At 40.0% G+C, this 24,863-nt stretch overlaps 1 protein-coding gene across 1 annotated transcript in view; it reads right to left on the bottom strand.

Moving 5' to 3' along the window:
- Window positions 1-24,863, bottom strand: part of gabbr2 (gamma-aminobutyric acid (GABA) B receptor, 2) — a 204,500-nt gene that overhangs the window by 41,741 nt on the left and 137,896 nt on the right. The window contains exons 9-13 of the mRNA XM_004547985.5: window positions 18,084-18,164; window positions 17,251-17,401; window positions 15,208-15,340; window positions 13,256-13,363; window positions 8,645-8,767 (exon numbers count right to left, since the gene is read on the bottom strand). Coding sequence (XP_004548042.2) covers window positions 8,645-8,767; window positions 13,256-13,363; window positions 15,208-15,340; window positions 17,251-17,401; window positions 18,084-18,164 — 596 coding nt within the window. The remainder of the gene's footprint in view (window positions 1-8,644; window positions 8,768-13,255; window positions 13,364-15,207; window positions 15,341-17,250; window positions 17,402-18,083; window positions 18,165-24,863) is intronic.

Below are 24,863 nucleotides of genomic sequence, written 5' to 3'. Positions count from 1 at the left end.
ATCACTGGGAGTTGTATTTAGTTTTTCACAGGACTGCAGAAGCATGTTAGACCAAGAGGATCAAACACATTTTAGTTCATGGCCCCATAAAGTTCAATTTGACCTCAAGTGGGCAAGACAAGTAAAAACACTGGATAAAAGCTGACAAGACATGAAAAAAAATCTAAAACCATAAGCCTAAAGCCTATTTCCCCCAAATTCACAGTCTGTCATATATTCTACAATTTACAGAGCCTAACAGAAAGTCATAAAGTATTCACATGTGCATGAGTATTTTACATATATAGTTACAAAAAAAACCTTGTCTAAATCTAAAAATACTATAATCTTTCCTTATGTTACAAATTCCTGTGCAAAACTATCCAGTGGGCTGAATTTGACCCTTTGAACCAGCTGCTAGTTTAACACCTCTGACTTAACTGTCAGAGTAGAAGCCACACACACCACTAGCGAAACAGAAACATGACCTTTGCCCACATAAATCTAAAATGTTTCTGTTTAGTCTTGGCAGCTTTTCTTAGATCAATGAGCACCCACGAGGAAGAGGTTTCTAAAACAATCGTCTGACCACAACAGTGTGATGGATCTGAAATTTTTGACACAACTAAAAGCTGATTTTATTAATGAGGTCACATAACCCACAGGCTGCTCCGACTACAGAATCAGAGTTTAGAGAGAATACATTTATACATATAAATGTAACACCCATGTAAGGTGCAAAAAAAGGGTGACCAATAACCATAAAAACTCAAATAGCCTCAGTGACCTTGACACACAGATTCCCACTGGAGTAGTACACGCGTTCTCTGACTCAAGGAAATTTGCTGGCACATGTCTCACTCCCTCTGGCCACACTCGCTACTTTCCCCAACTCGGCCCATCAGCACCAAATCCTGACCGGAATTGGGCCAGATGTTGATCCCTCCCTTTGAAGAGGTGGAATTGAGAAACTACACAGAAGATGGTGAACTGAGAGTAGAAAAAAGGAAAAGAAACACCAGAATCAAATGAGACAGAGAAAAGGGGGTGATGAAGAGAGGTAAAAAAAAATTGAGGATGGGGGGAAAAAAAAAAGAGTGGTTCAGTCCAGCCTGAGTTTCATCCACTGGCACTGCTGTCAGAAAGCACTTTTTTTCATCCCCTGCTTTTTTAGCACACTCCCAAAGGGTAATAGCTGGACAAATAAAGAAAAGCAGAAGAGGGGTAGAGGATAGGCTGGGAGTCATGGAATAAATAAGGAGGTTTGGCAAACAGAACAGGGGCTGGTGACATGATTCTGATAGTTAAATGTCTAACATAGGTAGAAGGCAATTCAAAAAGTAAACAATATAAGCGCATGGTGATGAAAAAACAACATGAAATGAAATGTGGGGACTGAATGTGAGAAAACCTTATACCTGTGGGTGCAGGAGAGTGTGTGCGAGTGTGTTCGTTAAGTCTGTGTCTGAATCTGGATATAAACACATTAAGTATTAACCTCTCTACTTGATATTCATATGAATGAATAATTTAATGCAATTTACTATCACATGGGGGTGATGGATGCAACATGCCACATTAATACAGCATATGCAGTCAAATGCAACGGAGCGAAATAATGGGGACAAATGTCAAGAATGAAGAGTGAAATGATTCAGCAGGACAAGTGGCAGGCAGTAGCAATGCAAACAGCACAGCAAAAACTGCCAGGACTGCTTTGCAGAGTGACTCTAAAGTGTGGAGTCACATTGATAGCAGGTGCCTGCTGTCAGACTGGTCTGATGTCATTATTAATAGAAATTACAACAGATGCAAAAACTGGCCTTCTTATTTGTTGCCCACAGTGTGACTGTTGTCTGCGGTTACCTTTCCTCTCTTTTATTTAGAAATGATGTGAACAAAAATGTTTTTTTTCTCCATCTTTTAAAAATAGCATTTTTAAGTATTACAAGAACAGATGGCATTTTACAGCCTCCCGCCAAGAGAAATGGCTGTGTAATCTGAGTAATTGCCTTACTTAAGATGTATTTTCATAGCACAACTTTTTTTTTTAAACAGCGCTCAAATGCATTTATGTTTGGGGCAAATAATGAAGACCATAGCAGCGTCCTTTAGCCTCTGGTCAGATTAGTTATGCATCTTAACCCTCGCCGCTTTTGTCTGAGCCTGGCAGTGAAGACCCTGTCTCGATTTCCATTGCTGATAATGGGGGCTCCCATTCAAGCTAATCAGCATCATATCATCGCTGCATAAAGATGAATATTTCCACATTAAATGCTAGTGGTGAGTCATACTTTGCTTGCTCCTCCTATGATATGATACTGGGACCAGGTGAGTGCATTGACAAAGCACCCGGATTAAATTCCCTCCACCCCCCTTTCTCTCCTCGTCTTGCTGCATACAGGTGGGGCAGCAGAGGCAGAGAAGCAGAGGTAAACTCTCAGAGATCTTCTGGAAGAAAATCCGCATGCATGAATATGTATGTGTTGATAAATCTGTTCTGCTTCGATCAGCCATTGACGATCTATCAGCCTTGGGCATGTATTTCTGTGTGGATGCTTAAAGTTTTCCCAGCATGCGTTGTCATGCTGAGACGGGTGCCTCAACCCATTATTTTTGTCTCGTGAATCAACAGTGCCGCTCTCTGCGTTATGGATGTCAGGAACCATGGCCGTTGCCATGGCGATGCCACACTGCAATATTCTTTTGTAGCTCTCCTGCCCGCTGATGCTTGCAGCAGCTTCCAGGCTGCAAAAAAAATAAATAAAAAAAATACACGACAGAGGAGGGAGGGGAAGAAAGAGAGGAGAGGAGAGTAGAGGGGGTCTGCGGCAGGATTCACCAGAATGCTAATCATCCTTTCTTGACAGTTTGTCCTTCATTATGCGGGGGGGACAATACCCTGGATCCACAAGAGTGGATATGAATGCATCCGTAAACACACAGGCACTCATACAAAAACACATCTGCGTATGACTTGCCACATTCCACACGTGTGTACACTGACACTACAGCATGTGTCAGTACTGCAGGGCTTAATTTCTAGCAGCCAGCAGCTGCTGAAACATCCATGCCATTAAGGAATGGACAATTATTAACGAGCCACAGAAGGGATTTTAATTGCTCACTGCAGCCCAACAATTCCATCAGCATTCCCAGGATATTTGGGGGAGCGGTCAGAACGATTCCTGCTTTCTGTACATTAAGTTTAAGAGGGAGGGCTGTAATTATCATCTTAGTCCATCTACATTCCACTTTGTTTTGTTTTGTGCTTTTCTATATTCAGCATGTGAGTCTTTATTTCATAGTATAGTATATAGTAAAAGCAGAGGAAAATTTCTTATAGTATCAAGGTCAAAAGTCATTTTTTGGGAGAGCACCATCATCCATGTAGTGCAATTAAAACTACAGGCTTGAAGTGGAGCCATAAAATATGACTGGGGGGTGTGAGGTTACTCTCCTCCCATTTGAAAGACTTAAAGACTTAACTCCCCGCACGATCTTTGGCTCTTCTTTACTTTTATTTGGGAGGGTATTAAATCAGTGATGTTTTATGAAGTGTTCCACAAGGATCTATTGTCAGCCTCTTTAGTTTCATCTTCTTGTTAATGCTAATAAAGGATGCAAAGGGGAATGGCCCAGTTTTGTGAATGGTAGCTCATTAAGCTTAGCTTGCTAGATTCAGCAGTGGGATTAACCCTGCGGAACTGAATTTTTCCAAGTTGCCCATGTACATCGCAAGCCCAATCATTTCATCCAAAATCTGCGATAGCCACTGACTTTGGCCACACACTCTCTTTGACTGTGTCTATTAAATTAAAGAAAGAAAAAGAAAAACTGAATACGCTTGTTGTTTAGCAAAGACACCCTCCGGTGAAGTGGTACAAACAGCAAAACTGGCAAACTAGGTAGCACCGTGACAGTTCAATAACACTGCACTGACATACAATGTATCCTTGGATACAGCAGGTGGGTACAGCTTAGCGAACCCAAGGTCAACTTCAATTCTCCACAGAGGTGAAATGTGAGGGGGTGTAGGGGAGTTTCTGACAAAGACAGAGCGAGAAAGAGAGAGGGAATGAAAAAAAAGAAAACGAAAAAGAATGTTGGCCAAGCATGATGCGGTAGTTCACAGGAAACTGGGTAACTAATAGTCCTTCTCTTTGAGCAATTTACTATTAGTGAGTCAGTCACTGGCTCCTGAGCTCCATGGAGACCGTTTACCACGGTCCTATTCCCCATCCCCTCAAACAGTCAGACTTAATCTACCTTTCAGATCAGAAACAACACACACAAACAAACACACACACGCGTATGCACACACACTGGACTACAACTGCAGGAGATAATGTAATAGTACTGGGGAGAAAATGAAATATGATGGGATCACTCTGCATTGTTTATTATTATCTTCTTTTTAATTGTCTTTCATTTTCATTGGATACTAGTAGATCACAACACCAACTGTTCCAACACCTCACTGAACCCAGTGGAAACGCTGAGTTATTTATTGCAGTGCTTATGCCATTATGTACATGGCTTAAAACCCTTCTGCCTCTGTTTATAAAGTAATATTCTCTGTTAGTTTTGCTTTAAAATTATTGTTACAACCACAGCTATTGATGAGTTATCGTTATCTCCTAACCTCTCTTTGCTTCTTGTCTACTTTCAGTTTATTTGGGTTGCCTTCTGGTTTGTGGTCCCACGTGGCAGGCCTGGAGGCCCAGGGTGCAGATGAGCTCCAGGCTGTCTCTTCCCTCAGCTGAGCCCCAAGGGTCCACTGGTGCCGGTGTTTGAAATCTGGCAGGCAAGGCAGGTTTGTGGACCCTATGCCTCAGCGCAGGCATGCAGATTCATAACCTCAGGGGAAATGCAGACTCCAGCACTCAGTGGTTTATATATATTCACAACCCTCCACTGGCCAGGACATAAAGTCTGAGACTACTCCATAAGGAGTCAGCTGCCCATGCTGATAACATTCACAAATACTAAGCAAGGCTTTGTTTTCCTCTTTCAGCAGGCTTAAATATATAAGTGGCTATATAACACAAAAGAAATACAGCTTTCTCTAGAGTTGTGTAAATACCTTTCATTGTAGATCAGAAGTAGTCAAATAATACTGCCAATATAATACTGCCAATATAATTTACATGTTTTCATCAGGGTTCGCAAACTGGAATCTTTTTATCCAGGACTCAGAGAGAGAGAGGCTCTCTGACCTGCTACTCTTTGATAAGCGCTATTTATCACTTCACAAGATTTTCATCTAATTGAAGAAAGTCAAAATTGGGTGCAAGGTACCTTTCCACCCCCACAGGACCTTGGCAACAAGCTGGCAAACAAGAAGAAAATCTATTCAGGATGATCAAAAGAAGTCTCCAACAACAGACCCAGATTTTCACCGCACCAGACTTCTGGCAACCTCTGTTTAGCAGCAGGGTCAATGAGTATGCAGCTAATGCTGTCAGTTTCTGAGGATTCCTAGGGTGCAGTTAGCCATCTTGTGGCCTGCATACAGAACTCTGTGGAACTCTTTGCTCATTAGGTGAAATGTCATCTTCGTACTAGCCGTAATCTCCTGTTTGTAATTTGAAAGAAGCAACAGTAAAGTAAATGTAATCGCGCTGTTCCACTGAGTTTTTAGCCAACACATAAAGAGAATAATACACTGTAGCATTAATGGAAAGCAGATTGTTTTTAAATAGTGTTTTCAATTCAACATACCTGGGACCTGTAGTACTACGCAGGTTCAGAATATCTAGGATATCTTTCTGCCATCTGAGTTCACTTAAGCTAACAATAGCAGTCACCTACTGTATGTGATGGTGGTGATAAACTCAATAATTCAAAACAGAGCTTCACAATCTATCTATGACGATGGTTGGTGGTATGTTTTAGGAAGACTGTGGAAGTTAATCAAGCAATAATATTAGGACAAAATTAATAACCCAACTTCAGTTGTTCCTTTGAATTAACAGGGTATGTTGTTTGAAAGCCTTATTCCTTCAGCTGCAGCCTGGAGAACCTCGTGCAAATTGTTAGTGCAAAGTGTTTATACCCAACATTCTGTGCACGGAATGTTCATGCGAAATGTTCGTACCCGAATGTTCGGGCAGAATGTTCGTACGTGCGGAATGTTTGTACCAAAAATTCTGTTCACGGAATGTTTGGGCGGAATGTTCATACCCAACATTCTGTGCACAGAATGTTTGTGCGGAATGTTCGTGCAAAGTGCTTGTGCCCAACGTTCTGTGGGCGGAATGTTCAGGCAGAATGGTCGTCCCCATTATTCTTTTCACAGAATGTTCATTCGGAATGTTCGTGCAGAATGTCCGCGCAAAATGTTTTTGCCCAAAATTCTGTGCACGGAATGTTCGGGCAGAATGTTCGTACGTGCGGAATGTTCGTACCCAATATTCTGTACATGGAATGTTCGTGCAGAATGTTCGTACCCAACATTCTGTGGACGGAATGTACGTGCGGAATGTTCGTACCCAACATTCTGTACACGGAATGTTCATGCAGAATGTTCGTACCCAACATTCTGTGGACGGAATATTCGTGCGAAATGTTCGTGCCAAGTCTTTGTCCCCAACATTCTGTGCATGGAATGTTCGTGTGAAGTGTTTGTGGCCAACATTCTGTGCACGGAATGTTCGGGCAGAATGTTCGTACGTGCGGAATGTTTGTACCCAACATTCTGTACATGGAATGTTCATGCAGAATGTTCGTACCCAACATTCTGTGGACGGAATGTTCGCGAGGAATGTTCGTACCCAACATTCTGTGCACAGAATGTTCTGTGCACAGAATGTTTGGGCAGAATGTTCGTGCGAAATGTTCGTGCCAAGTCATTGTCCCCAACATTCTGTGCATGGAATGTTCGTGCGAAGTGTTTGTGGCCAAAATTCTGTGAGAGTATGTTCGTGCGGAGTGTTCGTACCCAACATTCTGTGCACGGAATGTTTGTGCAGAATGTTCATACGCAACATTCTGTGCACAGAATGCTCAGGCGGAATGTTCGTGCAAAGTGTTTTTGCCCAACATTCTGTGCACGGAATATTCGGGCAGAATGTTCGTACGTGCGGAATGTTCGTACCCAACATTCTGTACACGAAATGTTTGTGCCCAACATTCTGTACATGGAATGTTCGTGCAAAGTGTCTGTGGCCAAAATTCTGTGCTAGTATGTTCATGGGAAATGTTCTTACCCAAAATTCTGTACACGGAATGTTCGGGCGGAGTGTTCGTACCAAACAATCTGTGCACGGAATGTTTGTGCTGAATGTTCGTGCAAAGTGTTTTTGCCCAACATTCTGTGCATGGAATATTTGTGCGGAATGTTTGTACCCAACATTCTGTTCGCGGAATGTTCAAGCAGAATGTTCGTACCTAACATTCTGTGCACAGAATGTTTGGGCAGAATGTTCGTGTGGAATGTTAGTGCAAAGTCCTTGTTCGCAACATTCTGTGCTTGGAATATTCATGTGAAGTGTTTGTGCCCAACATTCTGTGCCAGTATGTTCATATCCATATCCAGTTAAGCAGAAAAAACTAATCTTCACTTGAAATTTCTTGCCTGGCTACAGTTTTTGAGTGAAGAGTTGTTCTTTAATACACTCAGATTATAAAAACTACAACTGGATTATGGATTTGAAGTATCCCTTGGCCTAACATATTCCATCATCTTATGTATCTGATAATTTGATTAGGTTAACAGACTTGGTTAAACCAGTGAATTTTGTAATCATCTATATGTTATTGATTTATCATCTATTTTGAGACTATCTGCATCGATATTTGCAGATATTCTCAAAAACAACAACAACATGCACAGCTTGAAGTGTCCCTGGTTGAAGTTTCATGTGGAGCAAAGTGAGCAGATGTACTCAAACAATTAGCTTTCCTAAACCACAGCTGCTGTATACTTCATTAATAAATCACTATTATAGCCAGATCCTTTCGCCAGTGGGTCCTCACTGCACCAGTGATAAAAAAAAAGGGCACTCCTACTGACTTCAGGCAGTATGCTCAACACAGAAATATGAAATAAAAAATAAATCACCCAATTCAACCAAAGCGACTAATACCTCTGAGTATAGAAATATTCACTTGCCTTGCTAATGTGTGGATTCCCTTAATATCACTGTTAGTTATGTGCTAATATGCTATGCCTAACTGAAAACACACTTCACACATCATCAACCTCTAATGCCAGAGCTACAGTATGTTCAATTGAGCCAATTGCGCGCAAAGCTAGACTAATCCTGCACCAATCTCAGAGAATCTCAGTCTCTTTACAGTCACAGTATACTGTAGCAGTTTTAATTTCTGCTCCCTGCCATGCCAACTCTCCAGCGAAGATGAAACGATGCCAAGTGCCTCTTTTCCAGTGGAGCTTGCCAAAGTCTCCCATTCAAGCTGGCAAATGTCCGGCCACGGGATGGGCACAGGAGGCAGCAATGGCTAACATCCTGACCCAAAAATAACAGGCACAACAAAGATGCTCGTGCAGGAGCCTATAGCAGACATTTTGTTTGGTTAAACTCAAAACACTCAGGCATTTTTAGCAAGACTTTATGTCACCAAGACTCCCCACCAGCTAAGGTAAGCTTCATTACCAAAAGCGCTGCAAGTGACCACAAGTTTAGACAAGATGACTGACCTCCAGGCTGTATTCCTCCACAGTCCTCCTAAGTGGGTCCACAATCTGCCAGCAGATGAGGATGCATAAGTCGATTAGCAGCATCCCGCCAACGATAATCAACAGCTTCTGGTCCTTTATGATCTGAAGAGGGAAGAGAAAATTAGGTGCTTTTATTAGCTAAATAGCCCACACCTGCTAATGTTATATGATAATGCAAGTATCTGTAGTGTCATTTCAGACAGCATTTCTTATTGACCACACTAATTATGTGAAGTGAGTTATTCACATCCCATCTGAGGTCCTAGACCCCTGCTGTTTTCATTTTAACCATCTAATCAGGGTCTGGTAATAATGTATTTAACTGCAAATGACCACCTGCTGGGATCGGAATCCAGCCAGGCCTGTGAGTCCAAAAGACCAAGGCCTGGTTCAACATTCGATAAAGACACGTAGCGTATTTAGCAGACTGTAATCATCCCGGGGGTGTAAACCACGAGTTGACATTCAGTTGTGTCAATACTATGCCACCAACAAGCAACAGTTTTGTTACCTTGTGGTGAGAGAATGTGGAAAAGATCCACCAAACAAGAGCCACTGCAACCACAAAAGCTCCTCTTTTGTACCCTGAACTTTAGAGGGATGAAAGCTGTGACCTGTTTGTGATCTTTATTTATAATAGCGTTTGACTGTCTGGAACCGCAGATCAAAGGAAAGGTCAGGGGACGCAGGCTGGGCTGTGTTTGGTGAGTATCACATAGCCCAGATGCAACTCAGCAGTGTTGTGCAGGTCTCCACCCATAAGTGGGCCCAGGATGAGATAAATAATGGGACTGTGTTTTTTGATCTGCCATCTTTTGATGCAGTGCTTTTGAGCAGATGTATGTCGGCAAGGCAAAACAAGGTATGTGCTCTGTTATTGTTTATCACATTGCTTCGGGCCATTTAGGACAACATGAAGAAGAAAATCAACATATATTACATATACTGATTAAAATTCTATAAATCTAACAAGTAATTAGACATGTTATATTTCTGAGAAATGTACTCTACCCTACACCATCTGCTAAACTGTGATATGTTATTCTGCCAAGGCAGTAATTAATCTAAATTACCTGAAGTGTTGTCTGTTTTCTTTCCACCAGTCACACCAGTAAGGCTCCAGTGTGGCTGTAGTTACTAATTTGAGGAAAAAGCCCAAATAATTTAGAGCCACCACAGAGCTATGTTCTTAAAATGATCCTTTTTGTTGATTTTTCAGGATAATTTTTATGTTGCATCCACATCTGCATTGTGTTGTGATGTGTGAAAATCTGTCTACAGGTAGATGTATATATAAATATACATTTCATTACTGAAAACTGCCTCTGTGGCACTTCCATGACTGTATCCTGCTTGGTTCGGTACTTTCTTGGCAAAATATTTCTAAAGACAGACAGATTTTCTTTTCTCCCTCTACATGAATTGTGAGTCCATGGTACTGGGGACATAGATGGTTGCTTCTTTTATTTTTTTAAAGTCATGTTTAGAGTACCAACATCTGACAGCACTGGTAGTTATCATGACATTATCCATGCGATCTACCTCAGTAACACTACAGTAAAGAGAGGGCTGTCTTTGCAACTAGGAAAAACTGGAGGTTACCTTGGTGATTACATTGCATTTTTTCTCATTTGGCAACTGGTTGCAAGTAGCTGTGGTAACCAAAGGTTGAGTGTGCAACACCTTCAGTCCCTGGGTGTCAGCTTTTGATTAAAGGTGATAGCACATATCGCATGTTGGGAGGCAACCTGTGACTCAGATGGACTGGCAGAGGTTACAAATAACTGCTGTACAAATGCAGATAGTCGACAAAAGCAGCATAGTCAACTCAACACAACTAGTTGAGGTGCTAGTTGGTTATATTCTTATTGTACTCTTAGAAAAAGGCAGGTCTGCTAGGTGCCTATACCATTTTGCCATCCTGCAGCAACTGTGTCAGTATTTGTGGAGGAATTATTGAATTTCTGTTCAATATTGAGAAATCTACAAGGTCTACAATGGACTCTGAACAGAAGTAGTAAATGTGAATTTCTTTGTCTGTAAACTGCAACAAATTTGCAGTTTTCATCGATTTGTCACAGTTAATTGCTGCATTTTCAGAAACAGATTGCATGTAACCACCTTGAGCTCATTTAATCACAAGCAGACTGATTCTTTGTTATTGCTGTTTCATCACCATCTTAAAACACCAAATTTGCTTTGAAGATTTGCCAACTGATTCCAAGTGGACGCAGGACCAGTCTCTGTCCATGCAGCAGTCACTTCAAAGGCATCAAGACTCCAAGCCAATTACACATGGCCACAATACTTTTGCTTGTGCCGCAGTCTCCAATCATTGTTTTAGCGACTGTAGGACATTTTGCCTCAGAGCTAATTCAAATTTACAGGGTTACTGATATGATTGATATGAGACCCTGAAAGTCAATGAATTACTTAAAAACTATCAATAATTTCAGATACAGAGATGAGATTTGGTTAGGACCAAATAAATCACAGTCTACACTTATCTACACGTCAGACTTGAGGAGCTGATCATGCACAGAGTCACAGTTTTACAGTTAAAATATTTGTTGCATGACTTCCATCCTCCATTTTTGCTTTTTCTTGACACCACTGTTTTCCCATTGTTATTAAATTAAGAAAACAATATTTGCAGCAGTGATTTTGTGCATTGTATCTTTCATGTATGTTTATCAGTTAGGAAGCAATCCATCTAATCCCTGAAATAATGATCAAAATGTGGAAGCAGTAAAAACAACATGTTTAATCTCTACTTTTAGGTTTTAAATCACACACTTATGTGTGTGTGGCTCGTACACAGGGGGACTTTTGTGAGCACATACTGTATGCTTATCTGTGTTTATGTGTTTGGAATAATAGGACATTGATTGGCTCTCCTCTCTCTGCATCGTCTGTGGCACTGAGCTTTTAAAGAAGTGAACAAGTGCCAGCTACAGCCCACCAAGTGGAACCTTTATTGAGCTCACCCTTGATTTACAATCCCTGCTCTCCTACAGAGAAAAAAAAAGATGAAGGGGAGGATAGGGGAAGAAGTGAGGGATGCAGTTCCAATCCCACAGTTTGAAGAAAAGATGTGTTTGTCCCTCCCCTGACAGCAGTTGGCAGACATTTCAGGACACCACCAGCAACTATCACTCTAGTGAAGCCAAAGCCCCTGCACTCAATCAGTGTGGGTGAAGTGGGATGTGTGTCTGTCCTGCTCACACAAACCCAGGCCTTGAACCATCAGAAAACACACCCTGAGGGCCTGAATACTACTTCTGGAGAAACATTTGTTATGTCTCTGTTAGCAAGGGAAAGAGGATGAGAGGATGGGAACGGAGCAAAACAATTGGCTGTGAAAGGTCAGAGAGGAAAAAACTCTTTTGTTTTCATTAAATGATCACTTTGAAAAAGACAGTGAATTACAGAAATGTAAAAGGCCGGGACCAAAGTCACACATTACAAAAAATGATTACAAATGTGTTGTGACTGAACTGCAGTGGAAACTCAATCTAAACTGGGCCTCAGTTCTTGGATTCTCTTTATCTTAATCTATCATTTGCCCTCTTTTCTCGGCGCCCCCTTTTCTTTTCATAGAGTCCAACCTACTTTTTTTTTTGCCATTTGGGCCATGTTGTTTGTCTTGTCCCTTTCTCTGCCACGCTTTGCCTTTCCCCTTCTGTCTCTCCCTTCTGCCACTATTTCCCTGCATCCCTCCAACCTCTTCCACTCTTCGATCCTTCCTCTTTCCTCCTTCTCTTCCTGCTTTCTCTCTGGCAGGCCACCCACACGTCCTCCAATATGCAAGAGGGTGAGAGAAAGGGAGAGAGAAACAGAGGGGAGAGCGAGGTCTATAAATACAAAAAGGCCAAGCAGAGTTGCAACACTTGGTGAGCTCGACACCGCTTTTATATAACTGGGCCAGCAAAGCAGATTGTGTTAGATGTTTAAAAAGCCATTTGTATTTCTAGATCCTTTTTCTCACAGAGAAGATTCTAAAAGCAGGTGCCATGGGGCTGCCAGTCTTTCAGTTTGTAAAAAGCACGAGTAGCACTGATGCACTGAATACAATCACCCACACACCAGCGATGGGGTTATAAAAGGCATGCGAAGCCTCCTGGAAAAGACTGTCATGTGCCAACAGATACGACTGTGGTTGTATCAACCGCCAGTTATGCCATCCAACAGATGTAGGTAATGTCATGAAAAATATAAGGTTAAAAACCTCGAGAAAGCATATGGCCGTTTAAGTGGAAAGCTGCAGATTTGTTTGATATAAACAAATTTGAATATAAATGAAAAATTAAACCACGTTTTTAAGGAGGAGGAATCATTACTGCAAATCTATGAAGCAGGAGTGTGTGGGCCATGTTTCAATCACATCAGAAAAATGAGAAGATATAGACTGGATGGAGTGGTGAGGAGTACTTCCCTGCCTTTTGTCTTGTGGTAACTGGGATAGGCACCAGACCACCCTACAACCCTAAGGTGGATAACCAGCTAAAGCGATTAAGAAAATGGATTAGGTTAGACCCACTGAGTTACCTTTATAAAAATATTTCAAAAAATCATAATATTTTTCAATACCTTCTTCTTCATCTTCACATTTTTGAAGATGGCGTGTACCCTCCAGGTCTTGGCAAACATGGCTCCGAAAGCTGTTGTGTATCCAACAATGAGGATCCACGTCCGAACCTATCAGAACAACAGTGAGACATGAAATTGTGTCATGTCATAAACTGGTGATCAAGGCTGGAAACAACATCTGATCTGACAGCTATTTGCATTTTTCTCCAGAAGTTCATCCAAAGTAGCATTATGAAGCATTCTAAAAATAAGGTGCTGTCAGATTTATTTCCCATCTCTGAAGCTCTGGGAGAACATCCTGGACTATGAAGCTGTCACACTCCTGAGCGCATTTCAATTTTAATGAAAAACAAAATGTAGATCTCTTACTTCCACGGCACAAATGGCACCGCTGATGTGTTTTTAAAGCTTCAAGTGCAACTATAACTGAGAAAACCCTAATACAGCCACAGAGACCCTGTGTGCACGATTTCATGTTTTGTATTTGATTACTGTATACGGTACATATTTTCTTTTTACCTGTGTATCTGTGTACAAGCTCTCTATATCTGCATACACATATGAGAAAGCAACAAAATGTGGCACAGCGGTAAAGAAAAGAAGAAGACAGCGAAAAAACAATTATGCCATTTGTTCTCAAAGCAACCAGCAGATATTGATCGGTAGCAGTGAATGGATAAACCTCTGTGCTCCTCTGCTGCAGCACCCGAAGTCTGAAGTGACAAACTCTGTTGTGGCTCTGCAGCAGAGCTTGAACCAGGTGACAGAAGTTCAAGACGTGCTCTGCCTAACACCTCTTTGGTACACATGTGCATATTTGTGTCTCTATATCTGAACAGGGTGGGTGTCTCAGTGGAAACCAGTTATCACTGTAATCAAAACTCTTTAATTAATCCAGTATCTACACAGTCACACAGTAATGCTACCTGAGGGGAGATACTTAATATGCAGCATGCTTACAAAAGGCCTGCAGAGAGAGATTCTGTTAGTTTTCACACAGTCACATGTGAATACGATTCATCTTTTGGTAGTGCTTTCCATTCTTTAGAAACCGTTATATGACATAAGATTCTGGGGATGAGAAGTGACCCAGCAAAGACTTCTGTCTGGCCCACTGAAGGTGTAGGAGGACATCAATTCCGGTTTATTAATTGTATTTTCCTACGTTTTACCGTTTTTCCTACAGATAAAGCCCATTCATACTACACCAAAATAACTAAGCACCTGATAAACAATTACACGATAGAAAAGTTTTTCACTATATACTATTTTTTTTAAAATCCATAGTAAAACAAAAAGAATAAATAAAATAAAATAAATTCTGTAAAATAACAAAAACTTTGTTTTATTATTATACGGCAGTCAGAGAGCTACAAGAACTTTTTGCAAATTTAAGCCCAAACAGTCACGCTGACAGCTGTCTTTCATTTACTGCAGCAGCATTTTGTTATCATGCAGAAACACTGCGATGATAAATCTTATTTTAAAATATCTGAGGTATTCAATAAAAAGTTAAATTCCTTTACACTGACAGCAAGGAGAGTTTCACGTAATATCAAAGTGGGCTGTATGAGTTTGACATTACTGACATAAGATGAGAGCAAACATGGCCAGAAGAGAATTTCATATTTGTATACACATATTCAGATAAGATGTGTACACTGTTTATAATAAAGGTTTCGCCTCCTCTGGACACGATTGAGTCCATTTCTTTTTTAAAAACCAATCAACTTGAACCAACGAGTGCTCACAGAATATGTTTGGTTAATATGCTGATAAATTGATTTAAAACAAAGACATAAAGCTTGCATCTCTTTTTTGACTAATAAAATATACTTTGGTGGTGTGGCAGTGGATGGGTAGTTTTTTCTCCTTTTTAATTGAGGCAAATTTTAAATTTTTGCCTTTATTCATTATTTTATTTATAGGAGAACACTCTTAAGAGGACTCACGGTGCAGAGGGTCTCAAACTCTTTGTCAGAAACAAAACCTCCGTCCAGACCAAACAGGAAGATAGATGCATAGGAGAGCATGCCTCCCAGGATGATCAGGTTATTCATGTAGGGACTGGACATCTTGATTAATCTGAAAAGAAAAGAATAAAGGATTAGAGGAGATTCAAATGATGATAGAGTAGAGTTTAATCTTATACAAAGTGAGAGCTGCTAAATAATAGTATTTCTCCAGAAATAGTTCATCATTATGCTCATGCTTCATCATTTTTTGATTTCAATACTAGAGATGGACCGATCTGATATTACGTATCGGTATTGGCCCGATACTGACCTAAATTACTGGATCGGATATCGGAGAGAAATAAATAATGTAATCCGATCCGAAGTATCACAAAATCACCTCACAAAACGCGCTACTTGGCGTAACCCAGCTCGGCGCATCGGAGCAGTATGTGTCACGTGATAGAGCGGCTGTTGTCTGCGAGACCTGTCGGCGGTCTGTTGGAGCATTTGGAGCGTCGCTACATGCTTCCTAACCGCGGCATTTCATCTCGGCGAAAACTATCCCAGAGAAGTAAAACAAGTGTGTAAGTTCATCCCTGAATGTTTGCATAGTATTTCCACGTTAAGCTTAACAACTGATATATGGAGCCACAGCTGGACTGGCCATCGGAGTTCCATATTGAGGTGAAAAGGAAGCGATTTGTCCCGTACTTCAGCTAGAATTAAAAAATGGACACAAAGCTGGAGTTATTCTGTCTTTTCTGCGCAGTTGCATCTACTTCTCTCATTCTCTCCTTCCTCTCCTGTTATTACTTCAAACATGAAACTGATCAATGATCAGCTGATCGGCTTTTCTGCCGCAAGTCCCGTCTTTCTTGTTTGTTTATCGCCCACTTTGCGCTAGAAAGAGGAGACCAGCGGCTAAACAACAGCAGCGCATTTAAGCTTGATCAGCTGTTGTTAGAATGTATTTAATATTACTTTCTAGTATCAGCTGATGTTTGCTGGAGCCACAGCTGTAAAAAGTGCTGGTCATGATATCGGTTTGGTTATCTGGTGAGAGGGAAACATGAAGATGAAACCAGGAGATGTCCTTACTGAATCATCAGAGCTGAACAGGTGATGGAGAAACAGGTTTACCTTATAGGTGACATGAATGGGTTGAAGGGAAGTTATGAATTGTTTCTGAGAAATAACACCAGGATCCTTTTCTAAGTAGCTGACAGCTGGTAACTGTGCAGGGGCGGATCTAGCAAAGTTTTGTGGGGGGCCAAGTAGGGCATTAACAGGGAAAGGGGGGCACAAAGAAATACTTTTCTTTGTTATGTGATTTAAAAACTTTGAATAAATAATTATCTGAATCTTACAACAAAAGTGGTCATCTGATTACATGTATAGAAATCCATTATTGTATATAGTAACTAATAAGTCTAATATACACCCTAGTAAGCTATAGTACTTTTTCCTTTGGGAAGGTACCATCTGTGCAATCTGCAATTCTGTTGAAGAAAGATGTTGAATCTATTTAAATATTGTAGAAAAATAATTGATTTTATACTTGCATTAAATTAAAGTTGATTAATTCGATTAAGGGCTGGGGGTGGTTCCCTAATATTTTTGCTGGGAGTTGGCAACCCTATTAGTTAGTTTATCAGATTGATCAGTGTTGTTGAACTATAAAATGTTTTGGGTGGAGTGTATTGTTTTGCATACAGGTATAACAGAATAGCTTCAGTCTCTTGTTTTTTAAAACTTATACAAAATGCACAAGATATTTAATAAAAACAGTTTTATTGATTACAAAATACGCTATATCGGATTCATATCGGTATCGGCAGATATCCAAATTTATGATATCGGAATCGGTATCGGACATTAAAAAGTGGTATCGTGCCATCTCTTTTCAATACCATTCAGTCTCCTCAGATTCTTCTACCACTACTTCTCTCTTCCTACTAGTCCATAATTTACCTTCTTCCTTCCACTCTACATTGAAAAATTTCACCTTTGCTGGCTAGTTGTACAACTTGTGCTGACCTGTGATTCCGATTCTTGATGTTGAAGAACAGGAAGGCCCCGGCCATGAGCATGCCCAGTATGGTGATGGTGGACAGGATGCTGTAGAGCGGCACGTTGATGTGGCGCCTCTGCAGACGCACAAACGTCCGATCCTTCGGTGGCTCTACACCTACAAGAAAGAAGGTTTGTGATACAAGGAAAAGAGTTATTTTATCATACTAAAGCATAAAATAAAACTGTCTTAACTTCAGTTCTTCCAATGAATAGTGATGCTGCAGTAGCACCGGTTATTTTTAGAGATAATTTCCTGGTCCCCCAGTTTCCACTAGTTAAGTGTCTCTATGATAATGGCTCTTAGGATGCTGCACTTTCTTTTCCCCTTTTTTTTGCTGTATTTTTCTATCTCCAGTATGCCAATCGATCGTAATAGCATCATCTTACATATTTCAACTTACTGTGGTCAGCGATGTGGAAACAAGCTTTTTAGAAGCTACAGTCTTAGACTTTCTGTATGTGGAGAAAGGCTCAGAAAATGGCTTTGAGCATCGCACAAATTACAAAGTATGTCAACACAGGGAAACATGGGAGGGGTTGAAGAAAAATGTACTGGTAAATAATTTAGCTGTGAGAGAACAGTTTAGGGAGGTGAGTTCCTTCACTGAGTGGTGGTGTTGTCTGAGTGGGTCTGTATATTTATGTTAGTTGGAAGGAGTTTGGGTTCAAGAGCATAAGTGAGCATAAAAGGAGCTGCTAAGTTTTTAGTCTTTACTGAAACATCCTGGTTAAAAAAAAATTGGAATAATCAACAGATTTTCTTTAGTGAGTTTTAGATTCCTCACACAGCCACATACCTTGGAACCTGATGGAGTTGTTGATGAGGTCCAGCACATCAGCAATTGCATTGTATTCACCGACTTTCACTTCCTGTCCCTCTGTTGAAACAGAAAAAAAGCACAGATATGTAGGCATCAACATAAATATATGTAAATAAACTCTCCAAGCGTCATATAAAAATGCATACAGTTAAACCCAGTTTTGAAAGCTTGCAGCTCTATCTGACACTGACACTGCAGGTTCACAATGACAGTACGCTAATGTTCAGCAAGTAATTTTACTCATGTTAACAGTCTTAGTTTAGCTTGACAATGTGCTAAGGCTTTCTATTTAGCACTGTAAAATTTACAGCTGAGACTGATAAGAGAACTAATAATTGCTCAGGAAACCAAAACATTACATGGCCCAATGATGGTGCAAAAGTAAAGGAGACATTCACTCAAATGCAAAGACCACGAACGGAAAATGAATGTCTGTGTTAAATACATCTGCGTTCCATCTAGAAGTAGTAGAGACATTTCACTAGAAACCCTTAATTTCATTCTCACTGTTTTGGTCTAATAAAAGTCACCTGGAGGTCAAAGTCACTGAGGCTCTGTGGGAATCTTTTCATTATTTTTTGTTTCGTTCCAATACATCAAGTAGATGTTCAGATATCACAGCAATTCATCCATGACCTTCTGACTAACTCAGCAGGCAAACTGGCATCACCATCCCTCCAGACATATTGTTAGTATGACATTAATTGGTTAGATCAATTAATGTGTAATCATTCAGGTAGTCATGTTAAAATCCATCAGAACTGTGTTTTGGTGAGTTTTACTTTTGTTTGATGTTTGACCTTTACTGTGCCAAATGATTTATTCTTCAGTTCCGGAAACTTGGCACCAACGTGAAATGCCACTTTTTTGGGCAGTTATTGTGGAGCATTAGTTAAAGTCACTGTAATTTCAATGGTCAGCAGAACATAAAAACTGCATGCCTTTGCTGCTGCAGACACACTTTTCAATTCAGCATTCTTTGAGAGTCATGTCTCCGTGTCTTTGATTTATTGTGCCTGAAAGAAGAAGCAGTAGTGTGGAAGGCCTGCTTCAACAGACAACTTCAGTGAAGTCTGATATGGAAACTTGAATCTTGCTTTGTACATACACTGAGAATCCAGTAGCTAAAGTTAGCTGAATGCAGTGACACATATCAGTTTTCATTCATCTACAGAGGTAGGACGACATTTCATTTTTTAAATCGGACTCATTTATGAACAAAAAAAGAGACAAATTATTAGTGCAAGTAGGATATTTTATAGATCTTTGCAGACGTCTGGATGGGTTCTTTAATTATAAGAAGCACCATGGTGGGTTTATAAAATGTTGGACCAAGTGTTTCACATTTGGAGAAAATGAGATAGAGGAACAAATAAAATTCACACATTAATCTGACATAGTGAATAACCCAGCTTTAAGCTCTATCGCTACACACAGTAATACAACCTCAAAGAGAGCTTTGAGCCCCAAGATTTTCCAAGGGCCATTAGTGATTTAACAAAATATCCATAACACTAAATTTTAAGACACTCAGCATGATTACCTACATTTAAAATTCTCAAACGGCAGCTTTCATTTTCACCCTAAAATGGCCAGAAAGTGATCTTATTGTTTTATATAGTTTTAATTCCTTGTGTATTATACGTCAGTGAAACCAGGAGTTTAACGGAAAGCAGATACTGTAGAATCCAGTCAGCAAACAAAGAAATAAAAACCTGACAAATGCAGCAAAAAGCATACTTCAAAGGGTAGTTACGTCTATCTCTTACTTATTTTAGAGCAAACAATAATTATATTTTTTTTTATTACACTATCAGGTTGCTGTAGTGTTTTCTGATTACATTCAGGGGATAGCAAACTGCAGTAACCCCACCCCATAAACACCATCAGCCTCTCCGGAGCTGTGCTCAAACAAAGCTATTTCAGAGTTTACAGTTTTTTCTTTTAGAAGCAACGATGAGTCTCTCAGGTGTAATACAGGAGGAAGCGTAACCTTGTCAGACAGACCTGGGTACTCACTCATAAAGATTACTCAGATTACACAAGGGGGACAGAGAGAGGGGACAGATTATCCAGATCTTTTTTTTTCTTTGTAAGTACTACAAACAACCCGCAATTTCTCGTGCTGCAGATGTCAAATCTCTCTGATCCTCGCTGCTATCACTCTTTTGCAGGCCCACTGAACTCTTCCGCAGCAATGCCCTTGAGTGGAAAATGACAAACATCACCTACTGCAGCATCACAGGGCTCTTTTTTCTCTCTAAATGACCTCAAGTGACCTGAAGTTTTCCCATCAACCCATCAGCGATTGTTGAAAATGACTATTTGACAATTTTACAGTGCAGTAAATGTGCTTAGGCAATAAGATTTGCATTTCTAAACCCTCTCACAGTGACTCAGGGCCACTGACTAATTTCTCTTGACTGCGTCCTAAACAGCAGAAGGGACTATATATCAGCATTCCTCCTTTCAAAGGCTGCAATGCTATCACAGCATTCTGTCCCCAGAGGAATACGGATGGCTGCAGCAGGATGTTAAATTCAACCTGTCGCTCAGTCTGTGGCCTGACATTTAATTGTCTTTTGTTTGATTAGTCAACATAACACAATTGAAAAGTCAGTGAAAATGTCATTAAAATGTAGAAGTTCGATAATAATAAAAATGAAAATGAATATCAAAATTATTAACACCTGCATAGTTAATATTCTTTCATTTTTATGCTTTTTTCCCCATTACAGCCATATCATTACCGTCCATCTCCTGAGTATAATTGTTCTAATTACCTTGGAGTATGTTAGAATAACAAATTGTTACAATTTAACTTTGAAGAAATCCATAAGAAAGCACTTAAACTTAAACAGTCATCCAGCATTCAGTGTTACAGGTGTTCAAGGTGTCTCAAAAGCTGACGAGGACTCTTTTTATTACACAAAAAAGGCAATGGTTTAAAGTGGGACTACCAAGACACTTCAAGTTCCAGGAGACACCAGCTGGCAAAATCAGTTCAAATTCAGGGAGCAGGTTTTCATGGATGTGAAAGAAAGAAAAATTCTAGATGTTAGAAAACAAGAGATGAGTAGAAACTGAATCACTAAAGATTTGCAGAACCTGCTGAAGGCGGTCTGTACAGACACTCCATTCATGACCAACAGTGCTCAAAAGAAAAACAAATAGCTTGTGTACTTGTGGTGTGAGATCTCTGGTATAAGAATGATATGGACCATAATAACAAGGGGATTATCTCTCCTAGGATTCTTTGAAATATGAGTTAAGAAGAATGTAATTGCTTAAGAATAAGCAAGTTTATTATTTAGTGAGTTCATTTCTTAGTACAATACCAAGTATCAGTGCCAAAGGTCAGTACCTAAATGTGCCTAAGAGTCCTCCCTTTAACTAGTAAATGCAGAAGCCCCGCCCACCTGAGGTTTAAACCTTCTGTTTGCAAAGAGCAGCCAATCTGAAGACAGCTGGTTTTAATGGAGAAGAGATAAAACAGCTTGTTTCAGACAATGAATGAACTGAGGGGTCGCACCTAGAAATAAATAAAGATTATTATGAACTGTGAATTATGTAAAGAAGTTCAACTAGAGTCCAAGCATCAATAACGAGCTGGCAATTAGCATTAAAGGTTTAAAGGCTGGACAAATTTAAAGCATTTTCGAGTCAGGGCCTCTCTGCTGGAATCTATTGCCTGAAGGTCCAAGATATAACTGGCATGATAACATGATTTTTTAAAAAGCCTTTCTGAAACTTACCCTTAAAAAATGTTCAGTTTAGCATTATGAAAAATACTTTTCCCCCCACTGATGCACCAGCATTATAATCACAGACGATCCTCATGCTGGTTTGAAAATTACAAAATGGAAATTGCCGGTACTCTTTTACTATAACTCTCTCTGCTGATTACCAAGGATCAGACCGCTTTTTATGAACACAGTCTGACCCATTTTTGTAGCAGTGTTTGTAAATGTAATCAAGGTTGTTTGGGCTTGTTTTTGTGTGAGCTTCACTTTAGACTGCCTTTAATCATGTTAACTGTATTTTTGTCATGTCTGATCTGTTAAATTCAAACAGAAAAAAATAGAAAATTCCTGATTCCTTCAAAACACTGGTGATACAGTAGTCTTAAGAGCTATTTTAGTTGAAAGTTATGCTAAAACACTATTACCTGGAGGTACGCTGACAGTAGCAGGTTGTTCTTATTCTAAATTCCCGCAAGACATGATGGAAAAGCAAGAAATTCAGAAATCCAAATGCATCCCCTTACACTGATATGATATGGTGGCTCTGTTGTGGGGGACATTTTCTGGTTTTGTTTAAATCCATTTGTCGCCAATTCAATACAAAGTTTTTCCAAGTGATCACTTTTATCCTGTAACGAAACATTTCTATCCTGGTTCGCTGTAAGGATGAATGTTTTGATCCAAAGCGCTGGAGAGGTCACTAAAAAGTGGGGTAAGAATGAATAAATGATGTGAATCATACTCTATGACCTCGCAGTCAGATCGAGATTTAAACACATGTGGGAGACTTTGGAGCAACATGTTAGACTTCACTTTTCAAACCACCAAATGAGGGAATATGTTTTGAAGAACAGTCCCTCTAGTATAGTGCAGAAAACTTACACACACATATATATATATATATATATGTGTGACATTTTCTACAGAAAAAGAAAATAATGGTTCCTTATCTACCATGCATGTAAGTGTGTTGATTCAAAATCTGTACTCAGAAGTACAGCAACTGAGATCAAGACCTCTAGTAGAGAGGGATCTCTTATTCCCATGAGAGAGTGGGAATAAAAGCCGTCGAGGCCCCTGACTAAGAAAGCCTGACAGGGGAAAATGGAGGATCAGAGGAGAAAACAGATGATAGGGTCATGTTGGGGATTGCTCCCTTTTGAAATATTCAAGCTGGGGCTGTCCCTGCATGCCTGGTGTGACAAAAGGGTAACACAGTTACGAACCCTGACAAGTGAGGAAGAGGTGATTGGTGAAGGTTAAGAGGGGTGGAGGAAATACAGTATCATAAGACCAAGAGAAGATAGTGAGAGATGCGAATATAAGGAAATGACTTGATGGAGGAAAGCGGGAGAGACACGGAAAACAAGGTGAGGAACAAGGGTGATAGATAAACACAGAAGGGGTTAGGAATTCTGCATATCAGAAATTTTGAATATGCATAGAAATATGTTGCCAGTCCTGTATTTTTAATGTTGCTATTTGTCATTATGGTTTGGGGTTTTACTGTACTGCTATGTTATTTAAACTCTTGCTTATATTTTCTAACAAATTGATATGTTCTTACAAACTTATAATTAATCCATTAATAATACAAAGCAGGGGGCACAGATTTGTGGAGGCAGCTATGTCGGCCCACCATCTTGAATACGGTGACCAAGATAGACACCAGTGTTTCACCTAATCACGTTTTATGCATGTGGCTATAAACCAACCCCATACACACCAAAGTAGAGGACAAGGGACTTGTAAGCCAAACTCAAATTTTAATCCACCACCGCACCTTCAGATACAAGATATGAAGGATCATACCTACATTTATCTTCACCAAAGAAGCAAAAATGCAAATGAAAGAGACAAAAAAAGTTTCTCTTTTGGATGACAAAAGCATAATCACAGGCATAATACTATAATTCATTTTACCAGCCTTACTGGTACCATTAGAAAGGTTCCTTTTTGTGACCGAAAACAGATTTCACTTCCTAACAATCCAATTCATAACTACCGTTTTCATAAGAGAAAGTTACAGTTTATAACTCAGAAAACTTTGATCCTTAAATATTTTGTTTGTCGGCGGTCACCGCAGCGAGGATTACTCTCTTGAATTATGGAGCAGTAAGCAAACTGAACTGACTGCGATCTGCAATCTACTGACATTTAGTGGTGAGATTTTACACACTGTACCTTTAAAAGAAAGAAGACAAAAATTATACTGTGTGTACTTTTTTTTTAGTAATGAGTTCACCTTGCTTCTTCACTCTCCCACCCACCAACACACACACACACACACACACACACACACACACACACACACACACACACACACACACACACACACATACACTTTTTACATTGTAATTACACATTACTGTTAGGGGTATGGACTGTATTACAGAGGATCCTAATGGTAAATGGCCTGTATTTGTATAGCGCTTTTTCTAGTCCCTAAGGACCCCAAAGCGCTTTACACAACCTGTCATCCACCCATTCACACACACATTCACACACTGGTGATGGCAAGCTACAATGTAGCCACAGCCACCCTGGGGCGCACTGACAGAGGCGAGGCTGCCGAACACTGGCGCCACCGGGAATCTGCTGTACAAGGAGGGTAAACACTCTCCTCATAAAAATGCAGCATCAATTGTTTCTCAACTCCAAATTCAGATAAATTACATCGTAAATGTTGGGGAAATTAGTTCATAAGTCACAGGCTTTATTATCATATACCACCACTGCTTTTTCAAGGGATATTTTTAACACTATTCGAGTTTTTTTCCAAGTAAGCTGTGATGCCCCAAATGGTTAGACGAATCTTCTGTTCATTTAAAAACACTTTCTTTGTGTTAGTTTTATTAGATGTATTTATTTAATCCTTATTTATAATTGTTTGATGATTTAAGTGAATTTTGCTGTGCTAAGTGAATTTATAGGTGTATAAAAGGCTGACTCCTAGTTACTATGATTTTGAATCAGTTTGATTCCTTGCATGCAGCTCCCAAAGCAGTGTGGT

This window comes from Maylandia zebra, linkage group LG22 (genome assembly GCF_041146795.1).
Source record: "Maylandia zebra isolate NMK-2024a linkage group LG22, Mzebra_GT3a, whole genome shotgun sequence".
Classification (NCBI taxonomy): domain Eukaryota; kingdom Metazoa; phylum Chordata; class Actinopteri; order Cichliformes; family Cichlidae; genus Maylandia; species Maylandia zebra.
The sequence above is the reverse complement of the archived record's forward strand: the minus strand, read 5'-3'. Positions and strand labels throughout refer to the sequence as shown.